The 24,587-nt window shown below is 39.7% G+C and overlaps 1 protein-coding gene across 1 annotated transcript in view; it reads left to right on the top strand.

Moving 5' to 3' along the window:
• TNKS (tankyrase) overlaps positions 1–24,587 on the top strand; it is a 143,366-nt gene that overhangs the window by 25,609 nt on the left and 93,170 nt on the right. Inside the window, exon 3 of the mRNA XM_063335294.1 lies at positions 9,152–9,247. Within this exon, the coding sequence (XP_063191364.1) occupies positions 9,152–9,247 (96 nt within the window). The remainder of the gene's footprint in view (positions 1–9,151; positions 9,248–24,587) is intronic.

Here is a 24,587-nt window from a genome sequence, read left to right as displayed (position 1 = left end):
ATTCCCTCAGGACCCTGAGATACAACTTGCTGAGTCCTATGGACTTATGTATGTTCAGTTTCCTCAGGTGGTCTTGAACCTGATCTTGGCTTACAATGGGAGTGGTGTCATTCTGCAGTCCCTGCCTTGAGGTTTAGGGGCTTGAGAGATGTGGGAAGAGAGGCAAACTGAGGCAAAAAAATTGTTGAGTACCTCCGCCTTCTCCATATGGATTGTCAGTGGTCCTCATGTCTTATTTATAAAGGGGAGGTATGTTTTCTTTAATCTTCCTTTTCTAGCCAATGTTCCTGTAGAAGCCATTCTTATTATTTGCATCCTGTGCCAAATTCAGCTCCAGCTGTGCCTTGGCTTTCCCAGTTCCATTCCTACATACCAGGGCAGAATCCCTATACTCTTCCCAGGATACATGTCCCTGATTCCATTGCCCATGCAGTTCCTTCCTACACTTTAGTTTGACCAGGAGATCCTTTGTTAGCCAAGCTTGTCTCCTGCCTTCCTTGCTTAATTTCTTCCATGTGGGAATTGAAAGCTCTTGTGCTTTAAGAAAAATGTCCTTTAAGAGCTGCCAGCCTTTGAGGAGCTGAGGGCAGTTTCCCAAGGGGTTCTATCCATTAATTCCTTAAACAACTGAAAGTTTGCTCTCCTAAAATTCAGAGTCCTGACTGTATTCTTCACCTGGCCTGTATCCCTCAAGATTGTGAGTTCCATCAGGGCATGACCACTGCAGCTCAGGCTGCCACCAACCTTAACACTCCTAATTAGTTCATCTTTGTTGGTAGGCAATGGGTCCAGTAATGCTATTCCTCTGGCTGTGCTCTCTGTCACCTGGATTAAGAAATTATCCTCAAAGCAGTCTAGGAGACTCTTGGCCTGCTTACAGCTTGCTGTGCAGCTTTTCCAGCAGATGTCGGGGTGACTGAAGTCCCCCAGCGGGATCAGAGCCTGTGAGTGTGATGCCTCCTGTAGTTGAAGTAAAAACTCTTCATCAACAAGTTTCCCTTAGTTGAGCAGCCTGTAGTAAACACCAACTGCGAGGTTGCCTTTGTTGGCTTGGCCCCTAATTTTTACCAATAAGCTCCCAACTTGTTCATTGCTGTTTTTCGAAGGCAGCTCTATGGAGTCAATCTTTTTTTTTTTTTTTTTTTTTACAGAGGGGGCAACCGCCTGCTTCTCCTTCCTTGGCTGTCCTTTCTGAACAGTTTCTAGCCATAAATTGCAGCACTCCAGTTGTGTGAACCTTCCCATCATGTTTCAATGATAGTGATTAGATTGTAGCTTTCTAGCTGCACAGTGGTTTCCAGCTCCTGTTTGCTACCCCTGCTGCGTGCATTGGTATAGAGTCACTTCAGTTGGCTCATTGACTGTGTCACCTTTTTAGAGGAACGTGCCCTAATTCCTTTGAGGCATTTCATAGGTATTTCCCTCTTGGTTCCTAATATATCAGCAGTCCCTGGCTTTTCTCTGTTGTTCAAAACTCCATCACTTTCCCCTGCTACTTGTATGCTGCTTTCTCCTGCTGTCGAAACTGTCGTTTCTGCCTATGCTGTTGGAGACCACTGTTCTAATTCTCTTTACATTTTTTTTGTTTCAGCATAGTGGGGCCTAGTGTTGCTTTTATAAGCTTCTGTTCATCTACTTCATACTACTGCAGTCGGCATATTTGTTTCTTGCTCTGTCTGGCCCCAACAAAGAACAAAAGCAACACGCTGGTTCATTGGGACTAAAACTGTTGTCTGGGGTAATGGGAAACTGGGATGCCCTCAACAAGGGGAGTAGGGAAGGCAAAATGATGGGAAGTGCTTGGAGCCCACATTGACTCACCAGGACTTTGGCTGGTAATGTTAGCTGTAGTCTTAACTAGAACGACAAAACGGTCCTTTTCAACTGCTGTCACTGATACATGTCATAGAATCATAGAATGTATTGGGTTGGACGGGACCTTTAAAGGTCATCTAGTCCAACCCCCCTGCAGTAAGCAGGGACATCTTTTTAACTAGATGAGGTTGCTCAGAGCATCATCAAGCCTGGCTTTGAATGTCTCCAGGGATGGGGCCACTACCACCTCTCTGGGCAACCTGTTCCAGTGTCTCACCACCCTCATTGTAAAGAACTTCTTCCTAATGTCTAATCTAAACCTACCCTGCTCTAGTTTAAAACCATTACCCCTTGTCCTATCACTACATGCCCTTGCAAACAGCCCCTCCCCAGCTTTCTTGTAGGCCCCCTTCAGCTACTGGAAGGCCGCTATAAGGTCTCCCCAAAGCCCTGTACTGTCCTTTTTTGTGCCAGACAGAGCATGTCATGCCGTTCCATGATGAACTAGATTGGGCAAGTGATCAGTTTTCTAATCTGCCTTGTTGCCTGACCAAATGTTTGCAGACACCCAAAGCAAGGTGGGCAGCATAGGGCTGGGGATGGTGATTCTGGCAGCCTGGTCTAGGTGAAACTGTAGCCTGTGATAGTGCTGTTTTGCGGCGGGGGGGGGAAGGAAGGGGGGAGCAGCTTTACAATTCTTTGCAGTTCTTCAATGACTTTTTTTTATTTTTTTATTTTAATTGGGAGGGGGAATAGAGACTGCATGCTCTTCTGCTCTTTGACTTGAAGTGTTGTCTATTCTCATCCTACTAGAGATGCTCCTTATTCCCCTGGAGCTTGGTATTTGCACCCTCCCTTCTCCCCTTCAAGCTAAGCACTGTTCTGCACGGCCCGTTTGTCGCAGGGGTGTTGGGACTAGCTGGACATAATTTCTCATCTTAGTGAGGTCCTTAGCCTCTGCCTCAGAAAAAGCAGCTCTCAGCCTGGAAGAGTCCGCTCCAGCCTGCCATCTGAGCAATAAAGCCCTGCAAAGCAGTTGTGGTAATGCAGGGCTTGGAAGTCTTCAGCAATTAACTGTTTGCAGGCACTTTTGTTGCTGGAAATCCAGTCTTCTGCAACTCTTCCTTAGTTGTCCTACCTGCACCAATGGAGACTTTTGTATTTCTTCCTGAAGTCCCTTAGGGTTTAGCTGCTCACCCTGCCTTTTTTCTTTCTTCTCGCTTCTTCTGCGTGCTCTTTTATGTTTGTGTCTGTTTCTTCTACCAAATGCATTCCTATCTTTCTGTCCCTGATCTGCCACCTGGTTATCATTTCTTACCAATAAACCACCCACAGTGCTCCCACATATGCCTGGTTATCACCTCTAACCTACCCTGACTCCAGACTAAATCCTCCAGCGTGCTTAGCCTCTCTGCTCTGTAATCTCTTGGTTCAGCTTTGATGGCTTTCACTATAGAGGGGCAGTCAGCAGCACAGGACCTGCTCCTCTCCTTTTTTTCTAGCTCCTCTTAGCTGAGCTGGCAGTGGCGTTTGAGGCCGTGGATGTCAGTGGGTCAAGTAGTGATACCCAATCCTTTAGACCTGTGTGCAGCCTCTGTAGTGATACTGCCTCTCATGTTTTCACCTTGTAATTCCAATGGCTGGGCAATATAGCCTTTTTCTTAATCATGGAGCCAAGACTGGGATTCCTCACAGAGATGGAACTTGATCAGTGATGCGGTTGGGGGGTGTTAATCTTATTAGCTGTATCTCATGTTCAACTTTTTGAAGCAAAGAGTGGGGTGCTACGACTTTAGTTATATGGGATCATTTTGCAAAAAGGCTTATATATCTGCTAACTTGCCAACATGGGATTATTAGATCTTAATCACAGAAGTGTAATTTCTAGGCAAGAAATTGTTGTTCTTGTAACATGAGAAGACACTCAAAACCTTAGTGGTTTGATTTACGTGTAGAAGTAGTAGGGGGAGAAGATGCATATAGCATTGGCTGAAAAAAAAAATACTACTTTGGATTCCACTGTGTTCATAGAATCATAGAATGGTTTGGGTCGAAAGGGACCTTAAAGATCATCTAGTTCCAGCCCCCCTGCCATGGGCAGGGACACCTTCCACCAGACCAGGTTACTCAAAGCCCCATCCAGCCTGGCCTTGAACACCTCCAGGGATGGGTGTTGTCTAGATGTTTTCAGAATGTGGAGGTAAATGAGCACTTTATATTTTTTGTCTGGTATAACTTGGAAACGTGTCCTGCATGGGACTAGAACTGAGGTGTGTGTATTCCTGGGACCTAAGGTTAGTGAGAGACTGGCCAGCTTTAAAGGTATCCTTTAGCGAGATGAAGATAGTATTTATGTTGTGAGTCAAAAGGAGGGCTTTTTCTTAGGCTGTTTTCTCTGTACCTTGATACTTTGGGAGAAAGTAGATAAAGCTACAGTAATATGGTTTGGAAAGGACCTTTGGAGGTGACCTTCAGAAGGTGAAGTTGAAAAGGGTGAAGAAAAGACATATACTATTGCTGGGGTAGCTGGAAGGGACTGCAAGCACAAGGCCGTGGGACAGAGATAAAAGAACTGGTGGCGAGGGAGGAGGTAGTGGTAGAGCTGTGAGGAACTGAAGACTCTGGAAATGTAATCAAAAGCAGTAGACAGCTTTAAGTACAGATACTTCTGGAAGGTCTGCCTGTTGTTTTTGCATTTTTCACTCAACAGTCAAAGGTTTGGATGTGTCTCTTTTTGTACTTACATGCATCTGATTTGAAACCAAATGTGAACTTTTCCATCAGCATTCCTGTAACTATGCTCAGGAAGCTTGCAGATGTTTGACCTAGACAAACTGTAACAGAAATATTCTGATCTTTATCATGCCTAATATTGGGATACCCAAATTGATTTTTATTCCCATTCTATTCCCATTGTATTTCTGTCTTTCAATCAAAAATGTTTTCCTTTGGCGCACTTTTAATTGAGGCGGTATGAAAGAGGAAGGGCTAAGTACTTGGGTGATGGCTTGCATGTAGACAAACTCAAAAAAAATATTTTTTTTCTTCTAATAAATCTTAGTTCTCCCTTGTTGCTGTATAGTTACCAGGGAAGTTTTTGCCATGCTCTGCTGGTGAAAATGTGAAGGCTGAAACTGCCAAAAGTAAAAATGTTTGTTCTTGGTGGGTTTGTAATTTGACGGCCAAATGAGGTAGTGTTGGTTAGCTTCACAGTTCAAAATATCTATGCCAGGAGGCTGTGGGCCAAGTGTTTAATTTTAGGATTCATCCTGCTGTAGGAAGTTGGCAGTAATCTGAAATGATTAGTGGTTGTAGTTCATGCTCTATGCAATACCATAACTTTTTTATTTGGTGGGAAGAATGTGGCCTTTCTTATCTCTATACTGGTCTGGTATAATAGCAGTGTAATTAAATAAAGCATTTCAGATGGTATGTGAAGATGAGAAACTTTTGTATTGTATCAGTTGCAGTGAGGGTAAAAATACAATTCTGTACAAAGCACGGTCCATGTTTGCTCTATAGTTAAGCTTACAGGACTTTGATGTTCATACACAACATAAAGATTCAATTAAAAGAACTTCTTTACGCTGTAAATATGGCCTTTGTGAAAGGCAGGGGTAGCCGGGTAATGGTACTTCTAGATTATGATGGGCTCTGCCTGCAGTACAGAAAAATACTACACCTCAATGTCCCCACTGTCCAGAGGAAATAAACCAGCATATCAAAATATGTTAATTAACAAGGTTCTAGGAGTGAATATGTGTGCACACCATCCTTACGCTTGCCTGTTAACAGCGTCTCTTGATAGAAACTGTTGCCACATTTCCTTTTCAGGCTACTCAACCCATCCTCTGTGCAGCGCTGTGCAGCGTTTGAAATCCAAAATAGCTACAGTTAGCTGGAATGGCTTGTTCTGTTGTTTTTCATTATAAAGGGAATGTTTTTCTCAAACAGGAGATCTGTCTTGACATTTTTACACATCCCTGGTGCATTGAAAAGGAAATTTAGAGAGACACGCTGTGTCTAGATCTCAAATACCCTGTAGTTAGAAGAGATTTTGTGTTGGGCTAAAGTGTTAAAGGTTTTGAACAAGCAGGAGAACATTCAATTAGAAGCTACCTGTGGTTTGCCGGATATAAAAGTACAGCTGCATTACACCAATAGGCTAAACATCAAATGCTGGATTTCTTTTGTTAATTCATGTTGATGACAACATTGCTCACTTGGATATCTTTTTGTGAGATTATGTACTAAAAAAATATGGAGAGGATAGAATCAAATAGTCAATAGAGGAAATGTAAGAATAAGATTGCCTTTGTGACCTGAATTTGCTTCCTTTATTCATCTGCATTCTAATACAGCCTGTATTTGTATCACTGGCTGCTTCTCCCAAGATGCTAGTGTATTCATTTCATAGAGTAGATCTCTGTCTGGAGGACCGAATAAGGGGGCTGTCTGCAGGACCATACCCTTAGCTGTTGGAGGGGCTGAAAGGGTTATGATGAGTGGAATGAGTGATTGCAGAGACAAGAAGGTTAAGTCTTATGGGTTACAGCAATTGAGTTCTGACAGGTTCTTTTCCTGAACCTAGCTTGGCCTCTTCGAATGCGTGTTCCACAGGCAGTCACTAATTGAGGGTTTTTGCAGGCAACCACCTTAAGCACTGTTAGTGAATTTTAATGTATTTCCCTAGGTTTTTTTTTTAAAAAAAAACATCCAAAAACCTGACACAGAAATTTTCTGCAAGCTGTGCCAGAACTCTTTGTGGTTCATTAGCATGACTGAACAGGTGAGATACACTGCATAATCCTTTGTCATTTTAGCCAGAAGAGGAGCTGAAAGGATACCGTGTTGTCATCTTCTGTGTGTGCCAGCAGAAGTAGCAGAGCAGTGTTCTTGATTGGTTTGCACGAGACTGAAGAATTAAGACACTCGAAAAATGGGTTCTTCTATTTTAGTATGTGTCTTGGCCAGTTACAGATCCCTTTGACATCTCTACACCTGTTACCTCTCATTTTTCAAAGTCAGTTTTCTTGCACTGTAACCTGCCTCAGGTTGGCTTCACGTGCTGGTCCAAACCTCCAAACTCTGGTCAAATCCCAGTCGTTCCTCTTTTCTGGTCTTTCTTCCTGGACTTTTTCCCTGCGCTATTATCTCTTTTCCCTTGCCACATCTTCTTGTTCAGTTCTCTCCACTAGCTCTTTGTCTCAGGCTTTTTGCCATGTGAATCCTTCACTGTCTTCCCATCCAGTGTGTGCCGTTTCATTGTTTTGTACTGCCTGCTTTCTCTTGATAGACACTTAGTTGCTGGTTCCCTCTTTTGGTGTCCTGCTCTTACCCTGATGCCTTTTGGGACAAATGGCTTCCCTGTCTTCCAGAATATAGATTCACTAGCAGGATCCAAGAGAATAGAGATGGAACATACTGAATGTGTCTCTCCGTGCTTACTTTGTTTACTGCCTACTATGTTTTTAAAAATCTGCAAAAAGTCCTGTTCACTACCTCCCTGCTGGAGTATGCTCAACTGGCTTGTGAGGCTGGCTCACAGTCAAACTACCCGTGAGTAAGATCTCTAAGGGGGTGGTAGTGTGTATGGCACAGATGGCATCTTCAGAAACGTAGGTGCTAGATCTTAACAAGCTTCGGTGAGCACGTGCTAGCTGAATTATTTTTTTTTCCATTTTGGTGTCTGCGTCTTGATATGGGGGGGGGAAAAAACAAACAATCCATCACCAAAAAAAAAACCTCCTAGGAAAAGCCCAATCTGCCTACTTGAATCTTGTTTCAAAAACATGGGCCAATTGCACCTTCTTGGCAAAGAATATATTTAGTCAATTTACTTCATCAAAGCACCAAATTTCAGCAAATGTTCAGCTTAGGGCAAGCATGTAGCATAACATCCTGTAAGCAGAAATATATGAAATTTGGCAATGTTAAAAGCATTTAAAGTCAGGATTGTATATGAAAAGAGGTTTGAATAAAAACAATAGTATCTGTTAAATTTTTAATCTAGAAAAAAGTATGTTTCTGAAAAGGCTTTTGCCCTTAAAGTGATATATGTAATATAATATTGGTAATTACTTTTGTTCTGGATTGGGTTATGTTTTTTTCCTTGTAAATCCTGTCTATGAAGTGGTTTTGCATCCTTAGTTACAAAAAGTGTTTGCAAGTGTCTCTTTGTCTTGGCTCGTTCAGTCCAGCTATGTCTCAACAGACACATTTACATGAGCAATGATAAACGTTGTCTGCTTTTTATTACATGTTTCCTTGAGATTGAGTCTCTGCACCTCTGTATACTGTCTGTATACTGCACCTCTGTATACAGGTGCAAAGTAATTGTGTAACTGTCACCCTGAATTTGTAGTATGTCATGCTTGTTTTGTACAACATTTGGGGAAACGGAGAATCGAGGCCCTTTTTATGAGACCGCTAATGTTGCTGTGGACTTTGTTTTCTAATTCAGTAGAAAATGCCTTGATCTTGAGAAGGGGTGGTCTGAATTATGTTGTTATGCTGTTGTTTCTGATCAAAAGAGTTTATAGGTGAAATGGTGTTTTCCTTTTTTTTCTTATGAGCTTTTCTAGATTTTAATTTACTGTATCAATGCCTTCCTAGCCATATGGTTGCATATTGCATCTAAGTATTTTAAGTACTTGAAATTTTTATGTGTTAATAGGTTTAGTAGGGAAAAGAAATACCAGTGAGAATAATAGTCCAGACTGCAGGGTACCAGGTTGCACATCTTACCCTATTTGTTACACTTCTTGAAGGCAAGCCGGTATGCTGTTTCTTAAGATATTGTGCGCAAGTGAGCAGCCACGGAAAGGCTGGAGTATTACTGATTTACAGAGGCGGGATGACTTAGGATGTTCAGCAGGAAAGGGAACAGGAGTGGTAACAAGCAGCAGTAGTGCTAGTAAAGGCAGGAGCAGGTTCCACAGCAGATTTCCCAGTGTGAGTCAGTGAATGCACGGCTTCCCAGCTAGCTGTCAGGAGCCCAAAACTGAGCATTGCAAGAAATTCAGGGCTCATGTTTATCATGGGAAGTCATGTGATCTTACTATATCTTAACTTGCCAACTTAGAGCCTTACTCCAGAGAAGATCCTTTGCTGCAGTGCTTAACCAAAAAAAAAAAAGAGAGGGAAAAAACAAAAACAAAAACAAAAAACCAAAACAGAGAGAGAGGGGGAAAAAAAAAGAGAAGAAAAAACAGAAGGAAAAATAAAGAAAACTGTGCAATGTGTGTTTATGCCTACATCATGCCGAGGAGACACTTAACAGTAAATAATCTGTGTATCCCTGAGGTAAGATACTGTTTCTGCTTTCCCTGCACAGTGCTGCTGCAGCACGGAGCTGATCCAAACATTCGGAACACCGATGGGAAATCTGCGCTGGATCTGGCAGACCCTTCAGCAAAAGCTGTACTCACAGGTAAGATGCATACATCTCTCAGCAGCATTACCTGTAGTTCATTTTGTGTGTATAAGTTCAGCATCATAGGAGCCTTCTGCCGTTTTGGATTTTCTGTTGTGTAAGACCATTTTAAAACTGTCTTTTACCACATTTTATATTGATGTAGCTGTCATTAATCTGCGGTGCTGCTATAAATTTGCTTATTCTACTTATGCTAATGCTGTAATTTTCTGTTATAACATAATTCATTATTCACTGTTTCTATGTTTTTTTTCTTTGTAATTGCTACCCAATACGCAGATTGAATAGAAGCCCCCAACCCCTGCAAAAAGGCAAGAAAAAAATCAGGTCAATTGTTTTAAGACCTTCACTGTTGAGCTGGCAAGGACGTTTGTATAACTATAAAAGTACCTGTGATCTGAAAGACAACCTGCTACTGATTGCAGAGATCAATAGTTACATTATATTTTGCTGCAGATTCACATGCTACCCTTTCCTTCCTCTTCCTCGTTAGTCATTTTGGGTAGAACTCTTTCTCACCCACCAATTTTTTTTTCTTTTTAGGGGCTATTAGCTGCCAAACAATATGTTTCATGAAAATATTCTACAGATACAACTTTGTTTTTACAGAATTTTTTTTTTATAAATTAAGTGTTGTAGCATACCAGTAAGCATAAAAAATATAATATAGTAGCCTGTCAAATCGGTATCAAGAAATACATGGTCCTCTGTGCTGATTTTGACATCTAGGAAATAATGTTTAGAACAAAGTAATCTTGAATTTTAAAATATATACAATTAGGTTTATAGAAAGGGATTCAGCAGCTGAGCTTCATTTGAAGAAATAGCTATTTTTCTTCTTTTGCCTTTATTTCCCGTATTCTCTCTCTCTTTTTATTGACAGCTTAATTTATAGGCTATGTGCTATGCAACACCCGTATTATTTCTTCAGATTATGTTCAGAGCACACCAGCTCCCTTCGCTTTGTCAGGAACATTTCCTCATCTTCTTTTTCCAGTGCGCTGACTGCTATACATAATTATCTACAGCTCTGCAGTGATTTGAGAGTGCCTTCGGAACAATGCACTTTAAATACATATGATTTAGTTTAATTACTCAGTGTCAAATTTAAACACGTTCCTACACTGTTAACACTAATGTTAACTGTGCTAAGCAGGTTAATCTGACTTTTGGCTGTTAATGGGTACAGTTATACAGATGCTGAGGATGGAAAGGGCACCAGGGAGTCAAGGTACCTCAAAGGTGTTAGTGGATATCCGGCACTTAGTTTTGGGGAACTTGATATATGTACATTTTGGGGGTTCCAGGCTCTAGAGCTACTCTTCAGGCTATGCTCAAAGATCAACTTCAGGGAACAGCAGAAGATTTAGGAAGGCCTGTGATGGTGACTTCACATCTGCTCCATTGAGTTCCCTGTGCAATAGGTCGCCACATCGTGCGTTAGGCAATGGAGAGGGCAACATGTCATAGCAAACAAGTGGAGATGGGTTAGAAGCAGCTCTCTGAGAACGTCCTGTCAAGTGCAGCAAGCACTCTGTGTCCCTGGCCTCACCCCTAATACCTTGCACACTGGCATCCAGTGACTGCAAGCTTCCCCAACCAATGGACGTTACCAGGTTGTGCATATAAACACCCATGCACAGAGCCACTTCTGCTGCTACTTAGGTGTTTTATTGTTCATGAAAAGATGTAATTTTTGTACATGTTTATTCTTCCTAGCAAAAGAATCAGCTTTTTTTGTTTTATCAGCTTTGTCCTCAAGGTGGCTCTTGGCTATGCTGGTTTCTCTCTGTGCTGTGCACCTGAGCTCCAAGCTGTGTAAACAGGGTTTGATTCAGGCGTTAGCTGCTGTATGATTCACAATAACTGAAAAAGCTGACACTGGATGCCATTTAAGTGGAAGCTTTCTATTAAGAGCTTAATTTTTCTGGATGCTGCCCTGCTTTCTAGTATCTCTGTTAGGCTGCTACTTTCTCATGCATTTTCCGTATGTTGTTACCTTCAGGTCTTGCTTCATCCCTCTAGAAAAAGGGGGCTTAAGGGATTTCTTAGGATCTCTCTGGCTTGGGATAATCTTTAGCTACAGCAATGCTTTGCAATTAGGTGCATCAGGATTTAAAGGTATTACCGGATTAAGGATGAGTAGGATGTATTAACTTAATTTTCAGTATTTAATGTTGAATGCTGAGATTTTAGAAATGTTCATATTTAGAGCTTTTAAAAGTGGAGTGTTCCTGAAAGCACGATCTGCAATTGTTACTGTATTTGCATGTTTAAACAGCATGCCTGTCAAGGCTGTTCTCATGATGTTATTTTGGGTTCCTTTTTGTATCGATGTCTATGACCATAATAGACTTTTCCACATTGCTGCTGTATTGATTGTTGGAGAACAAGGTTCCCCTTAATACTTTTTTGATCAAGCGTTTGCATAAGTTCATGCATTGGTGTTAATCACTTTACAAATGAACTGTGATTATAGTCTCTCTTTGACCTTCAACTTAGCAAAAGTGAACAGAAAACTTGTTGGTAATTGGTTAAATCTTTTAAATTTGACAAAGAATTCTGTATGTGTTTTAAAAAGGACATTTCTGCTGTGTAAAAAGCATTTCTGGTGTTCTGGCAGCAAATGCTGAATCCACAATGATTTGTTCTTTTCTGTCTCCCAGTCTAGAATAAAGTACAGTATCTTTTTCTCCTGAATTACAGTGAGGATATATAATGCAGTAGTTTCTGGGATGACTTCCAGCCATTTTCTTGCAACGCGCTCTTAAAATGTGTGTTTTGTAAAGGATACATGATGCAAATGGAAGGCTAATATTTTGACGGAAATGGACTTTGAAAATTTCTTTGTAGATTAAAGTGAATTTTATAGACATTAAACACCAAGTTCCAGCTTCTTTAAAAAAAAAAAAAAAGGCGGGGGGAAGGTTATAGAATTGGGGAATCTGCTTTTTACTACTTAAACAGGAAGGCAGCCTTTTTTCCCCTTCTGCAGGATAAGCAGCATTTGTGTGAGCCAAGCACTTCATGACTGAGAGGGTGAATATTTTTTTTGTTTGTTCTTCCTTAGTATCCCTTACTGTTCCTGAAGGAGGTTGTTGGAAGAGGACTGTAATCTACTTTTTCTCTAGGCTGCAGTGGTAGTAAAGACTCCAAAACCATATTGCATCTACAAAACAGAGCTGTTACACAAGTCAAATTAATATACTAGTTAATTTTACTTTAGTTTTAATTGCCTTTGGGGTGCGTGGTTTCTGAGATGGGGACTCATCTTTGTTGCTGTACATAGCACTGTGGGACTCCCATTCAGAACAGGGCCTTTGGGAGCTTTTGCACTACCAGTCATATTAATCTTCATTATGCTCTTATGCTGCTTATTGCCTTTTTAAACATTAATATCCTTTTATTTCTTTCTGGTACAGAATATGAAGAGCCAATAATACTGTTAATGATTTATGTGAATGATTTATTTTGATTTTTCACACAGTGATGCTTTTTCGCCACTTCCCCATATTATCTGCTGCTTAGAAATGCTTTTTCTATGTGAATGGTCGTTCTTTGTACTTGAGCAGTTTCCAAAGCTGTTAGCAGGAGCTGAAGGCACTTTCGTTGGATAATATGTTCTTGACTGCTCCATGCCACTGTTTTGCAGTGTTGGTTTTGGTTGGTTTCAAGGATTATTCACTTGAAACAGGTCAAAATGAAAAAAAGTTTGGAAACTGCTGCATCTCCAGATTAAAGGAAGATTTCTTGGGTACAAAATAATGTCTTGTTTGTTAATAGAATAAATTTTCAAAGTTAAACAAGACTCTGATCTTCCTACTTACTATGGAAATAATGTCTTTTACAAACAAAGTGCGTAGGTCCTATTGAGCATTTCTCACTTCTGCTTTTTGGATGTGAAGGACAGCTTGATGGGTGAAAGTACAGCTGGGCTAAGGTTACCAGAAGTGTTAATGAAGATTCATGTTTTCATCTATTTGTCATGTCAACTTTTTAATTTAAGTGAGGAGCATAGTCCATTTATTGAAATATATTTGCACAATTTATTTTTTTTAAAGTGAACTGTCATCTAGGCATACTTTGCTTGCAAGGAAGGGAAAAATCTGATATTTCACTACAGAAGGTTTACTGAACTTTAGAGAGTGAAAAATGGGTTGTAGGAACAATTCATCCATTTTAACATTAGCAGGAAGAGAAGAAATTATTTTAGTTTGGGTTAGTTTTATTTTCACTGTGGCACCTTTACAGCTTGACCTTCTCAAATCCTTCTGGGTTGGTGGTGATTCCTTTCAGATACTCTTAAGATTTTGAAGGCATTTTGGATAGGCACTAGCACTTCGTTTTGTGAGGTGCCCACCTCCTCCCACTTTCCTCTTACTTGATCTAATTCTTATATATTGTACTCTGAAATCGGATCATTTGGACAAGGTGTACCTTCTGTCTTTAAGAAACAGTATAACAAAAGTTAATGCACAAGGAGAAGAGTTTTAATGGTAAGGAGGGCATGTCCTGCTATAATGGTTTGGGCCATAAGTTTATCTGGGCCATCATCCTTTCTGATGGTGACACTGGGGTGTTGCTGCCTTAAAGAAAAGTGCAAGAAACCCAGCAGTTGAGGTATATCCTTGCCCTGCAGAAAACCTTCACCTTATTTGATATAGGCTGTTAGCATACGTCTTGAAGCAAGAGGTCCGAAGGGCCTTTCCCAGCACTCGTTTGTGCTTTGAATGTATGTTTTTTGTTATTGTTGTTTGTTTAGCACTCAGGTAGGTCTGCTCTCCTTGTTTTTACCAAGACCACCTCAGAAGGAAACAAGCCATCTGCTCTAGTTCACTGATATATGTGTCATGTAATGCTTTTATGTTTGGAGTCCGTGGTGATACTTTACATCTACTTTCTGGAAAATTACGAGGATTATCGACTTTCCTTTGAGAATGCTAGGGCATTGCTCCTACAGTCTTTGGAAAGATGTGTGCAAAATGTACTTGTGGCACGGACCTCATGTAAGGTCTACCATTTAGGTGTCTCTCATCTAGAAGCTCTAACGAGATGGTTATATAAATCTTGTCTCCTGTTTTTAGAGATCATCATGATTGTGACTATCTTGTTATATTTGTAAATACATAATTTTAAAAAATCTCATTTAGTGTGTGGTCTAGTTCCCGCTTTCCTCTGAAGGAAGCGCACAGGTTACTTGGCAGTCCAGGAGTTAAATGCTTTCCTTTCTCAGTTCTGGCATGGTCACATTTCCGTTTCATTTCACATTGAGAGGAAAGAGGCAGAAACAGTCCTCTCTTTGTTCTAGATGCCATGCCAAACTTTGTGTGCACTTGTTATGTTTCCTCTTCAAGAAGAGCAGTCCATGTTCTTTAGACTTCGTAAAAATGAAATTGCACTTTGGTGATACTGCCAGTATCACTAATTCTCTTTCCACTTTCCAGCACTCTATTATTATTTCGAGACAGCATATCTTGATTTAAGTGCTGGGCTCTGATATAACATCCAGTTGACTTCTGTAGTGATGATCTGATAGCTTTCATGGCATTTTTTTTATTCCAAGTTTTGCTTTGTATTACTTCTGTGATTGCAGAAGGGCTAAATGTTTTATGGGAGCCTCTAAAGGAATTCTGAATTCTTAAATTTGTGGCTTAGATTGCAGTAGAATTCCAGATGATTTGTATTATGCATGCAGTGCTTATTGTTTTAATTTGTCAGTACTCCTTTGGTCTACCCATTTTATTGCACATTCCCTCAGTTTATCTTAGGTCCTTCTAATTTCTTCAGTTTTCTCTGGTAATTGAATAATATAAGGTTTCCTTCAATGTGGTAGATTATTTAACACAAGTTCCAGTGTGTTTTGTCATGAAAGAAACAAGTTTCTCCTGCTTTTAAGTGTTTGATCCTTGGAAGTACTTTTGTTCTGATTCTCTGACTACATAGCTTCTTTAAGCTCTCACTGAAGGGCTTGTGGAAGGATTCATGTTATGTTCTGATGCCTAAATCTTCCATTTCCATGTTTTAATGCTCTGGATGCTTTTGTTTCATAGTGCCTAGTTTTAGGATAATGAGAGCTTCTCCTCTCTTTCCCCCTGTTCCCTCTTTTAGAGACGAGTGCGACCATCCTCATCTTCTGTTTAAACTTAGTTATGTGTCTTGAAAGGGCTTCTTTTGGAAAGTGGCTGTCTGGCTAGATCAGACAACTTTTCCTTCTTATCCTCTATTTAGGCAAGGAGTTAAAAGTCTTTAGTCTGTTGTGTAGGTGGTGAAACAAGAAGGGGCGCTGTGGGATACAGGATTGGTGCTCTTATGAAAAGTGTGGTTTTGATTTACACCTTTGCTAGGTTTTTCACTCTTTCAGCTTTCCTTTTTACCATGATATCCATTTAGGAATATTTAGTAAGAACTCTTTGAATGGAATCAAACTCTTAACTTGTCAAAGGTACAAATTATTCTTTCAAAGCTTTCACAAAGCACCTAAGTGCAGTCTTTCAGTTCTCCAATTCTCAGCTCTGCTACTCTATAGAGTTTTGGATGCTTTGAAAGCTTTCAGAAACCCGATGTACACAAATTTATTTAGCCTATGCTACACACTGAAATTTAACATCAAATTCAAAAGAGCTTTTCTTCCTAAGATTTGTTGTTATTCAAATGGACAGAATAACAAATGAGATCTCTAAACCTTGTAAGTAAAGAGCCCAAAATGTGTTTTCCATGCTGCCCTAGGAAAAATAATTGCAGAAATGTGTAAGAAGCATTTCTATTTCCACAGTGCATCAGAGCACTCATCTTTTTGTTTCTTTGTCTTGAGCACTGACCAATCTTAAACTTCATGAAATTTTTTCTTTTACTCTAAATGTTGATTAGATAATTTTATTTTTGGTTAAATTTAGGATTTGTTTGTTGGTGTTTTTTTGCTTAGTCTGTGTTGTACATTTATGGTTATTAATGGCAATTTCTGCCATTCCTGAGACCAAATACTACTTTGATCTCTACTACATCTTTCCATTGTCCGTGCATAACTTTCTGGATTGTTGTACCAAAGTGGCCTTCTCACACTGTATACTGCGTGTGATAGTAAGCCAGGGTGAAGTGGTGTAAGAAATGAATGGATGGCGAATGTTATATGATGTAAGTTTTCATTTGTTTGGTTTTGTCTGTAAGATAGCCATGCTGCAGTTGTAACTATTTCAATGTAGTTTTTGTGTATTATCTTTGATTCTAATGTGTAATCTAGTCTGTAAACAAGTATGGAACTTTCTTGAAAAAAGATTTTAGCTAGCTGGATAATTCCTGCAAACAAAAGTTCACATTATCTCTTGTACTGTAACTTCAAGAGTAGCCTTTCATAGTTGAACTGTTTTCTTCTGAAAGTGAAGCCACATTTAAATTTTGAAAGTGGTGAGCCACCCTCAACTGTGAAATCTGTGGATCCTGTGAACGTGTAGACAAAAGATTTAAGACTGTTTTCTCCAGGCTGAATAGATGAATCTGAAAGAATGTTAGTGTTGTGTAAGAAAAATACACTGACTAGGAAGTGGGAGAGGCAGAAAATCTTAATTTTACTTTTACACATGTGTTAGGACACAGACTCCGCTTATGAGACTGCTTACTGTTCCCCACTGCCTCATTCAACAGGACAGATGGCTATGCACTGGGGAGGAATCAAGACTGCACAGTGAAGTACAGTGCTGTCCGCATGGCTCCTGCTTCATTTGCTGCAAGAGTTGAAACCAAGAGTGAATGGTGCAGGACACGAAAAAAAGGCTTACATATGTGATTAAGGCAGCTAAATATTTCCTTTGGAAACAGGATTTTCTTCTTGGTTCTGACCAATATTTCTACTTGGTCTGCAGTGTCATTCTAACATGCTGAAGAACAGTGGGTTTTTGCTATTCTACTTCATCTCTGTTAGCAACTGAGTAAAGATTCATTGCATCTTGCTATAAAGCACATAGGTGTCAAGTGTCTCATGTGTTACTTCACTGCCTCCCAGACAAGGAAGCACTGTTAAAAAGGCTAGTGTGTGGTAGAAGTAATAGGCTGTTTTCACCATTCTTTATAAACGTGGTGATACCGGCTCATGAAGCTGTTTCTCACAGTAGTCTTATCTGCTCTGTCCAGTGCTATCCAGCTTCTGGTCCCAGATCCAGGACCAGGGCTTGTCCTTCTTAAGCTTTTTATCTTGGTCCCCACATCCTGCCAACACCTTTGCATGCATGTGTATGTGCACCCCTTACTGGAGATGTCCATCTTTTACCGTGCCTGTCACTAGGCCTGTAGATTTGGTGGTTTTGTTCCCGTGGCTCCTAATCCTGATTGTCTTCTAAATTATTCATGCAGAATCCATGATGTCTTCAGCTCCTCTGTCTGGCTAGCTTCCTGACTCTACGTCTCATTCTCCTCCTCCTCCTCCCCACACCTACATGTTCTCAGTTCCTGGTATGACTTCCATTCTTCTTTTCTTGAGCTAGCAAAATAACTCCTTTGAGAGTGTTAAATAAATGCCCATATTTCAAAAGAATTTCAATACAGTGAAGAGATTGTGTTATGTTTCAGGTTGTTAATTGTAGCTTTCTAACCTCCCTCTTTTATACCAGTCACGTTTTATTTTTCCTTACTTCATTTCCACAGGAGCTGTTTCTGAGTTTGAAGGAGAATGCAAACTTGGGATTTATTTTATTTTAAAGGATTTGTTTCTTTTAAAATAACTAACCTGGCCAGGTGCTTTGGCTTGAAAGGTCATACTGGAATAATCTCAGTAAGAAGCATGGTTTTGATGCCCTGCTTGCAAGCCCTTACTGAGCTGACGTCTTCTACTAAGAAGCTTTGTCAAACTTGAAAGTATGCATTTGAGGAAGATTTGCTATGTGTGTATACCAAATTTAATAATATCACTAAAAGTAAATCCAGAAATTTAATATCACTAAAAGTAAATCCAAACCTGATTGGTAGGGATATGTCAGTCTAGGAGAAGGTTTCTTCCAGCTCCTTCAAAGTGAAAAAGAGCTGAAAGTAGGTCCTTACAGAAGGTCTTGGTTTTGTCACATTGCTACCGAGCGCTGTGGCTGTGGTGGGCACTCTTTCTGTACAGAGCTGCTGCACCAGTTCTGTTGTGGTGAGGGTGGGCTTGTTCTTCCCAGCTGGAAAGTGCTCCCGCCTTGCTGAGTGCCAGGCACGGGGCGCATCCCGAGGTCTCTATGGCGCGAGGCACCTGGGTGGGTCAGAATCTTTCTTTCCCCCTTTAATTTTACTGCACACATGCTAGATGTGATTTAATTTCAAGGATAAGACTTTAAAAAGTAGTTAATACTCAGGGGCTTGGGTTCCTGAGTTACATATTGTTAATTTAAATGCTCAAGTGGTTTTAGGGCAATATTTAGAAAGGAGAAATAAAATTACTTTTTGCTTCCATTGTTTCCTTATGAGGCATTAAAAGTCTAAAAGAATTTTTGTACAAATGTATTTAAAATGCCTTTACCTATTGCTTATGTAACTTTTATTTCTTTGAAAACCATTGTGATTGTTCTCATGTCCCTGTGGCTTCATTAACTTAAGTTTTAAGCTTGTGATTGCTCTCATTCAGTAGGAAATACGTTTTTAACAGTATGTCTGAAAATTCTTCCTTAGATCAGACAATGTATACTTAAAGTTGTGACAGTCCTTTGTGGGTTTATTTGTGCTCTTCGAAACTTCCATGCTTCAGGTTTTGTCTTGCCCTTTTGCTGATGGTGCCGCTCTTGTAGCAGGGTTTGAAGCACAGCATCACAGCATGTGTCTTTGTCTCAGATATCCCATTTCACCCTAGGATGCTCCATCATAAATTGAACAGGGATGTGCATCGGACTCTGCTGTTGCTTTTGCTGCTTCCAGCAGTTCCTATGTACTTTCCCATTTATGCAGTAAATAAAGCAGGTGTCCTGCAATTAGTTTGTTGTGCTGTCCTTCCTTATTCATATACTGAATATTGGCTATCATTTTGTAGAGTGTGAGTGAGGGATCCTACAAGAGGGAAAGTGTGGTATGACCATATCAGAAGGGAAGGCCAGAAGTCAACCAGATCTTGGAGGGGAACGTGTTTAAATATAAATAGGCCACTCCAGCATCTCCTTTTTCAGTCTTTCCCCAGCGTTCTCCTTTACTTCTATCCCCCATTTGCCCTGACCTTTCTAATCTAAGCTACAGTCTTCATCAACCTACAGTTTAGACAGATGGGCTTGGATTTTTCAGATTGGCCATACTAGGCATTTCTTCTAACTTTGGATTATGTTCTGTCACGTTTCAAGCCTCTACTCTGAAATATCTAAATGTTAAAATTTCTTCTCAAAGAAGTTAGAAGAGGTGCTATATCTTGTTCAAATGCGCAAAGCATTATCTGTGAGTTTTGTGGACAACACAAGCACTCTGTCTTGTAAATGTAGTGCAATTCTTTTAGTATAACTTTAGAAATTACACTGAGCTAGGCAATAATTTCAGCCTGAAGGAGTCAAAGTTGGCAGAATTACAATGGAAACTAGTCTTTAAATCATAATTGTTAAGTAACCTTTAGTTTCTTAGCAGCTATCAGAATTGCTACCAGCTCTGTCTACGATTAGTATATTGTAAAGAGTCATGTTTCTTGGATGCAGCTTGTTTTGCTTTCATGTTCTTCCGAGCTTAGACCACCTATCTTGAAGTCTTTCGAAATTAATTTCAGGGCATAGGGGACTTCTCTAATTGTAGAAATATGTAATGGAAATGGAATTGACCAGACTTACTTGATGAGGTGATCTGATTGAGCAGGCTCAGATACAGTTTACGTTTCATGTGGCCACGGGTTAGTTCGTTGTTGTGCTGCACAAAACTTTCCAGAGGTGAATGAGGAGATACAAGAAACTTATTCTTAATATCATGTAACTTAGACTATCACTTCAACTGGTCTGATGGGGCTCATCTTCCATGTCCTGACACCAGCGGGGTGTCTAAACCCTGAGGCCATCCGCCCCACTCCTTCTGTTGAAGGGGCAGTAAATTGAGGAGAGAAGGGCAGGGGAGGAAGGTAACTTGAAGCAAATACCTGTAACATCTTCTTTATTGTACAGGTTGCAAAGAATAATCTGAGCCTGTAAGAGACTCCATTTTCTTTCTAGAAATATTCCAAATGTCCCCCTACAGTTGAATATAGCACCGTTTGGAGTCTGAACATGGAGGCTTGGTGCATGTATCTCTAATTAAAGAGTACACTGTATGTAAGACTGAAATAGAACCGCATTGCTTCTGTTGTATTTTACACAAGCTTTTTAATTCTGGAGAAAGTTTGTGTGTTATACTGGGGGTGTGGTGTGTGTGTGGAGTGTTTTCTCACATGTACACACACATGCACATGTATGTTTATATTATCGGCAAAAATGAGGCAGTTCTCATGTGTTAGGTAACAAGAGTATAATTTTTATGTAATTACTGTCAGAAGTGTTGTTTTCCATTGGTGCATGAAGAGACTTCTAGAATGGATGCTTCTCAGGGAATGCATGTTTTACTGTTATAAGTTTCTGAATAAACTGGTAAGTTTCTACTAAACTAAGTATCCATTTCAGTGGTGACTTATTCATTCAAGGTATCAAAAATAAGTATTGACTGCTAAGATTCCGAAGTCCCAGGCTTTAGAGTTTTTTGAGCTTGTTTGTTTCATCTTTCCCATTCAAAATGCAGTCTTGGTGACTATTTTTTAAGAAATTATAAAATTTTTAACTTAATTGTTAAAATTATTTAATTGTCAAACAAAAATCATCCTAAACCTACCTTCACCTCAAACAGAACCTAGCTTAGATATGCCAAAACCCAAACAAACCTCTCCCAGAAGGCTGGAGTGAGAGTGGAGAAAAACTACTTCCATAGTGTTTGTTTTATTTCTTAGTTTACCATTGTAAAGCCAACAGATCCTGTGGTGAATAGTGCCGATGCATGAGCTTGAATTTCATAGAATATGGTGTATTTAAAATTGTTTACGTAGCACTAAAAAAAAAAAAAAAAAAAAACAAAAACAAAAACAAAACAAAAAAAAACCCAACAAAAAACAAACTTAAAAAAATTGTTCAAGTACTTTGAGTACTTTTGTTTGCTGAAAATTTCAGGCTCAACAGAAGATTTATTAGCTTCATTTCATGCTTTCTAACTATTCGTTGTGATCATTAAATAGCAATCAAGGCTGTTTCTGTGTGACGAGAGATCACTTGTTATACTTCAATTTTCACTGGGAAGAATACGTATTAGCATTTAAATTGAAATTGCTAATTTCTCCTTGTGTATGTCCTTAGGGCTCAATCCTGCCAGATGCTGAGCACTCTGGTTGTAATCCAGGAAAAATCTGGGGTTAAATTAAGGCTTATTCAGACTTTTAAATGTTGCTTGCTGAAGCAGGGCCATGATGTTCATCATCTCTGAAGATGGAGGCCTTTCCAGTGAAGGTCTCACTGGGTGGTGTTGTGCTCTGGGATACTATGGGTGACTTGAGGGCAGTGGCTGTAGTCAGCGTCTTGTGAGTAGGCAGATAAAGCCATGTTCCAGATTTCATAAAATAAATCAAGTTACTTATTTAAAGTATTTTTTTTCTGCATGCAGTTATTTTAGGAGAAGCATAATATATGGGTATAGAGGAATAATGCAGGCCAAAGCAGTATTTCCCATCAGAGTAATAAGCAGGCAGGCCCATTATTTTGCATTTTCTATTTTTATTGTCTTCATGGACAAAGGAACATAGGTGGGATTTTTTTTCTCTTTAAGAATTCAAATTAAAATTTCTAAGCTGTGAGAGCATGTCTTTAATACGATGGTTGAGTTTTCATGACTTTTCTGTTTCATAACAGTTTCGTAACTATCCCTGATGGCTCTTCATTGAAGCTGTTGTGCTCAGGTATGAGAAGGCAGGACTTGTCCTTCAAGCCTCCTCTGTCTGTGTGAGTCAGCCCTTTTTGGGTGTCTGTCCGACATACTTCCTGGCTACAAGATGGCTGTCTTGGTACTCTCCGTAGAAATGGGGGCTGACAGTTCAAATGCCTTTAGTCCTGGGGTTAACACAGGATCTCTTTCCTCTTCAGCTTTCTCCCACAGCCTCCTGCAGTCACTGCAGTGCAGTCTTATGCTTTGGGGGTGTGGTTCTTCACGGTGGCATTGGCAGGAACCTCTCACAATTCAAGGGCAAACAACAAACCTTGGAAATCTTCCTATGCTGATTACTCTTTACTGCACACAGCACAAGGGAGACATAGAACAATATCCTTTTTTAATTGCCTGCATCTGTCTTTGGTCCCCTTTTGTACAAATTAACATTGTCGCTTTTTTTCCTTGGCATTCAAGGGTTCTTTCTTCTTCTGATTTCATGAGCAGAGTTGGTGGTTCTAGGTGGTGGACTCGTTCTTCCCATGCTTCCTGTTCATCGAAAGCCCACCTGATGAGGCTAATTGCTGCTTTTTTGTTTGGGGTGTTTGTTTTGTGGTTTTGTTTGTTTTGTTTTATACTGCTTTTCTGGAGGCTAAAAGGATTTCACTGTGTATCAGGGCTATTGTCAGTCTCTTGTGGATGTAATACGTGGAGACTCTTTCAGGGCTGTAGGAGTTTTCTCTGAAACTAGATTGAATTTGTCATTTGTACATGGCTCTTCATCAGATTGTCATGAAGGTTCACAGTTTAATTTATCATTAGCTTTGTATTAAGATTTATGCTAAACCTCTAGTAACTTTGGAGGCGATTTTAAAAAGCATGACCTCATTGGGAGCTAAGAAGTCATCTATGCCTTTGAAAATGCATCAGCTGTGGCCTTTCTTTATCATGACTCCTTTCATAAATGAAAGAGAAGCTCTGACAACAAAGATTCAGCCTTCCATGTCTCACAAGCCTGTTTGTTTCCAGGATGCTTTAGAGATTTTTTGAAATTACATTTTTCTTTGTGATTTTTACCTAATTTAGTAGCACTTAATCATATGTTTTATAATTTTCCCCTGTAGTGCAATGGGACTGTTCTTATGCTTACAAGAACTATATGATTAAGTGCTCTACTTGGTTGATGGCATTGAACAGTTTCTAATTTTAACATAATAGTTAATCTATTGTCCGTCTTGCACCAAGACACAAAATTCTGAATTGGTTACCACATTGTTAATGGAAAATTTTCACGCATCTGGCAAGCTATAACATAAATTAAGCAAAAGTCTTTTGGTGCTTTGGAAATGCATTGATAAATCATACTCAATTATGTTGTAACACTTAGAGAACCAGAATTAAAAAACAGTAGACCATAAAGTATGAATGTATGTGTTCTACGCTATTGATGATCTTTCATAAATAGTTAGTAAGTACCAGAAACCTTTGTTTCCCATGATGCTTTTTCTACTCCTGTTCCACATAGGTAGCTACGTTTTTGTTCAGAGTAGAATAATAGTTTTCAGTGGTAATTTAGAGACCATGTAGCTGAGATTTGTTATAGGTATGATATATAGACATTGGTGTCATTTTACTTTTCCTTGGAACTGCTAACAGGCCCAAAACTTGGACAAAAGAGGATTTATCCTCTGTTGTGATTCACATAGTCTAATAATTTCCCTTATAACAAAAATAGGCTGTGTCCTGATATTTTATTAATCTGAAATTTCTTAAGATTAGGCTTCCCTCTTTATGGATAATAAGCTTATTTCTCTGCTGCTTTGTTCCAGACTCCACAGATCCTGCTGCTTTGGGTGATAAAACTTATTAGGCCATACGTGACTCATATTTTTCATTGTTGTATATATTAGTCCTTTTAAGCAACTTGGGACATGACATGAGGCAGCAGAAATCCTGTGATTAGGTCAGCTAAGTTTGATCTTTGAGGGTTGATCACGAGAAGCAAGTTGCAGAGTTGGGGCCTAAATTAGCAGTGAGAAACATAAGCTGTCTCAGTGGACAAGAACTGTTTTATAAAATAAAAACAAACAAACCAACCCCCTCACATTTATCAAGTAGATAAAGGGAGCACAAAATACTTTCTCTCTCCTCTTGAGGTCGTGGAAGAAAGTCTGTGAGTTAATTCTTTCCTCTTCTGATTTCCCTTGCTTCTATGCATTTATAGATGCATTGCTGCATAAAGAGGATTGTATCGATGAGCAAGCGGTTTTTAACTGTTTCCTTTTAGCACTTCGTTGGAAAATTGTTTTCATATCCCCAAGCTTATTCCTTTGGAAATGGCAATTTGTATAGCTGTGGCTGAGAGAGTTAGGACAGCTCGGGTGTGAGGGGAGGGATGTTCTAGGCTCCACAGAACATAGGGCAACTATGTCTGTGTGATGTCTGGACAAAGTCTTTAGAGTAGAAATAAAATGACATTGGA

This window comes from Chroicocephalus ridibundus, chromosome 5 (genome assembly GCF_963924245.1).
Source record: "Chroicocephalus ridibundus chromosome 5, bChrRid1.1, whole genome shotgun sequence".
NCBI lineage: Eukaryota > Metazoa > Chordata > Aves > Charadriiformes > Laridae > Chroicocephalus > Chroicocephalus ridibundus.
This window is presented reverse-complemented; position numbering and strand designations above follow the sequence as displayed.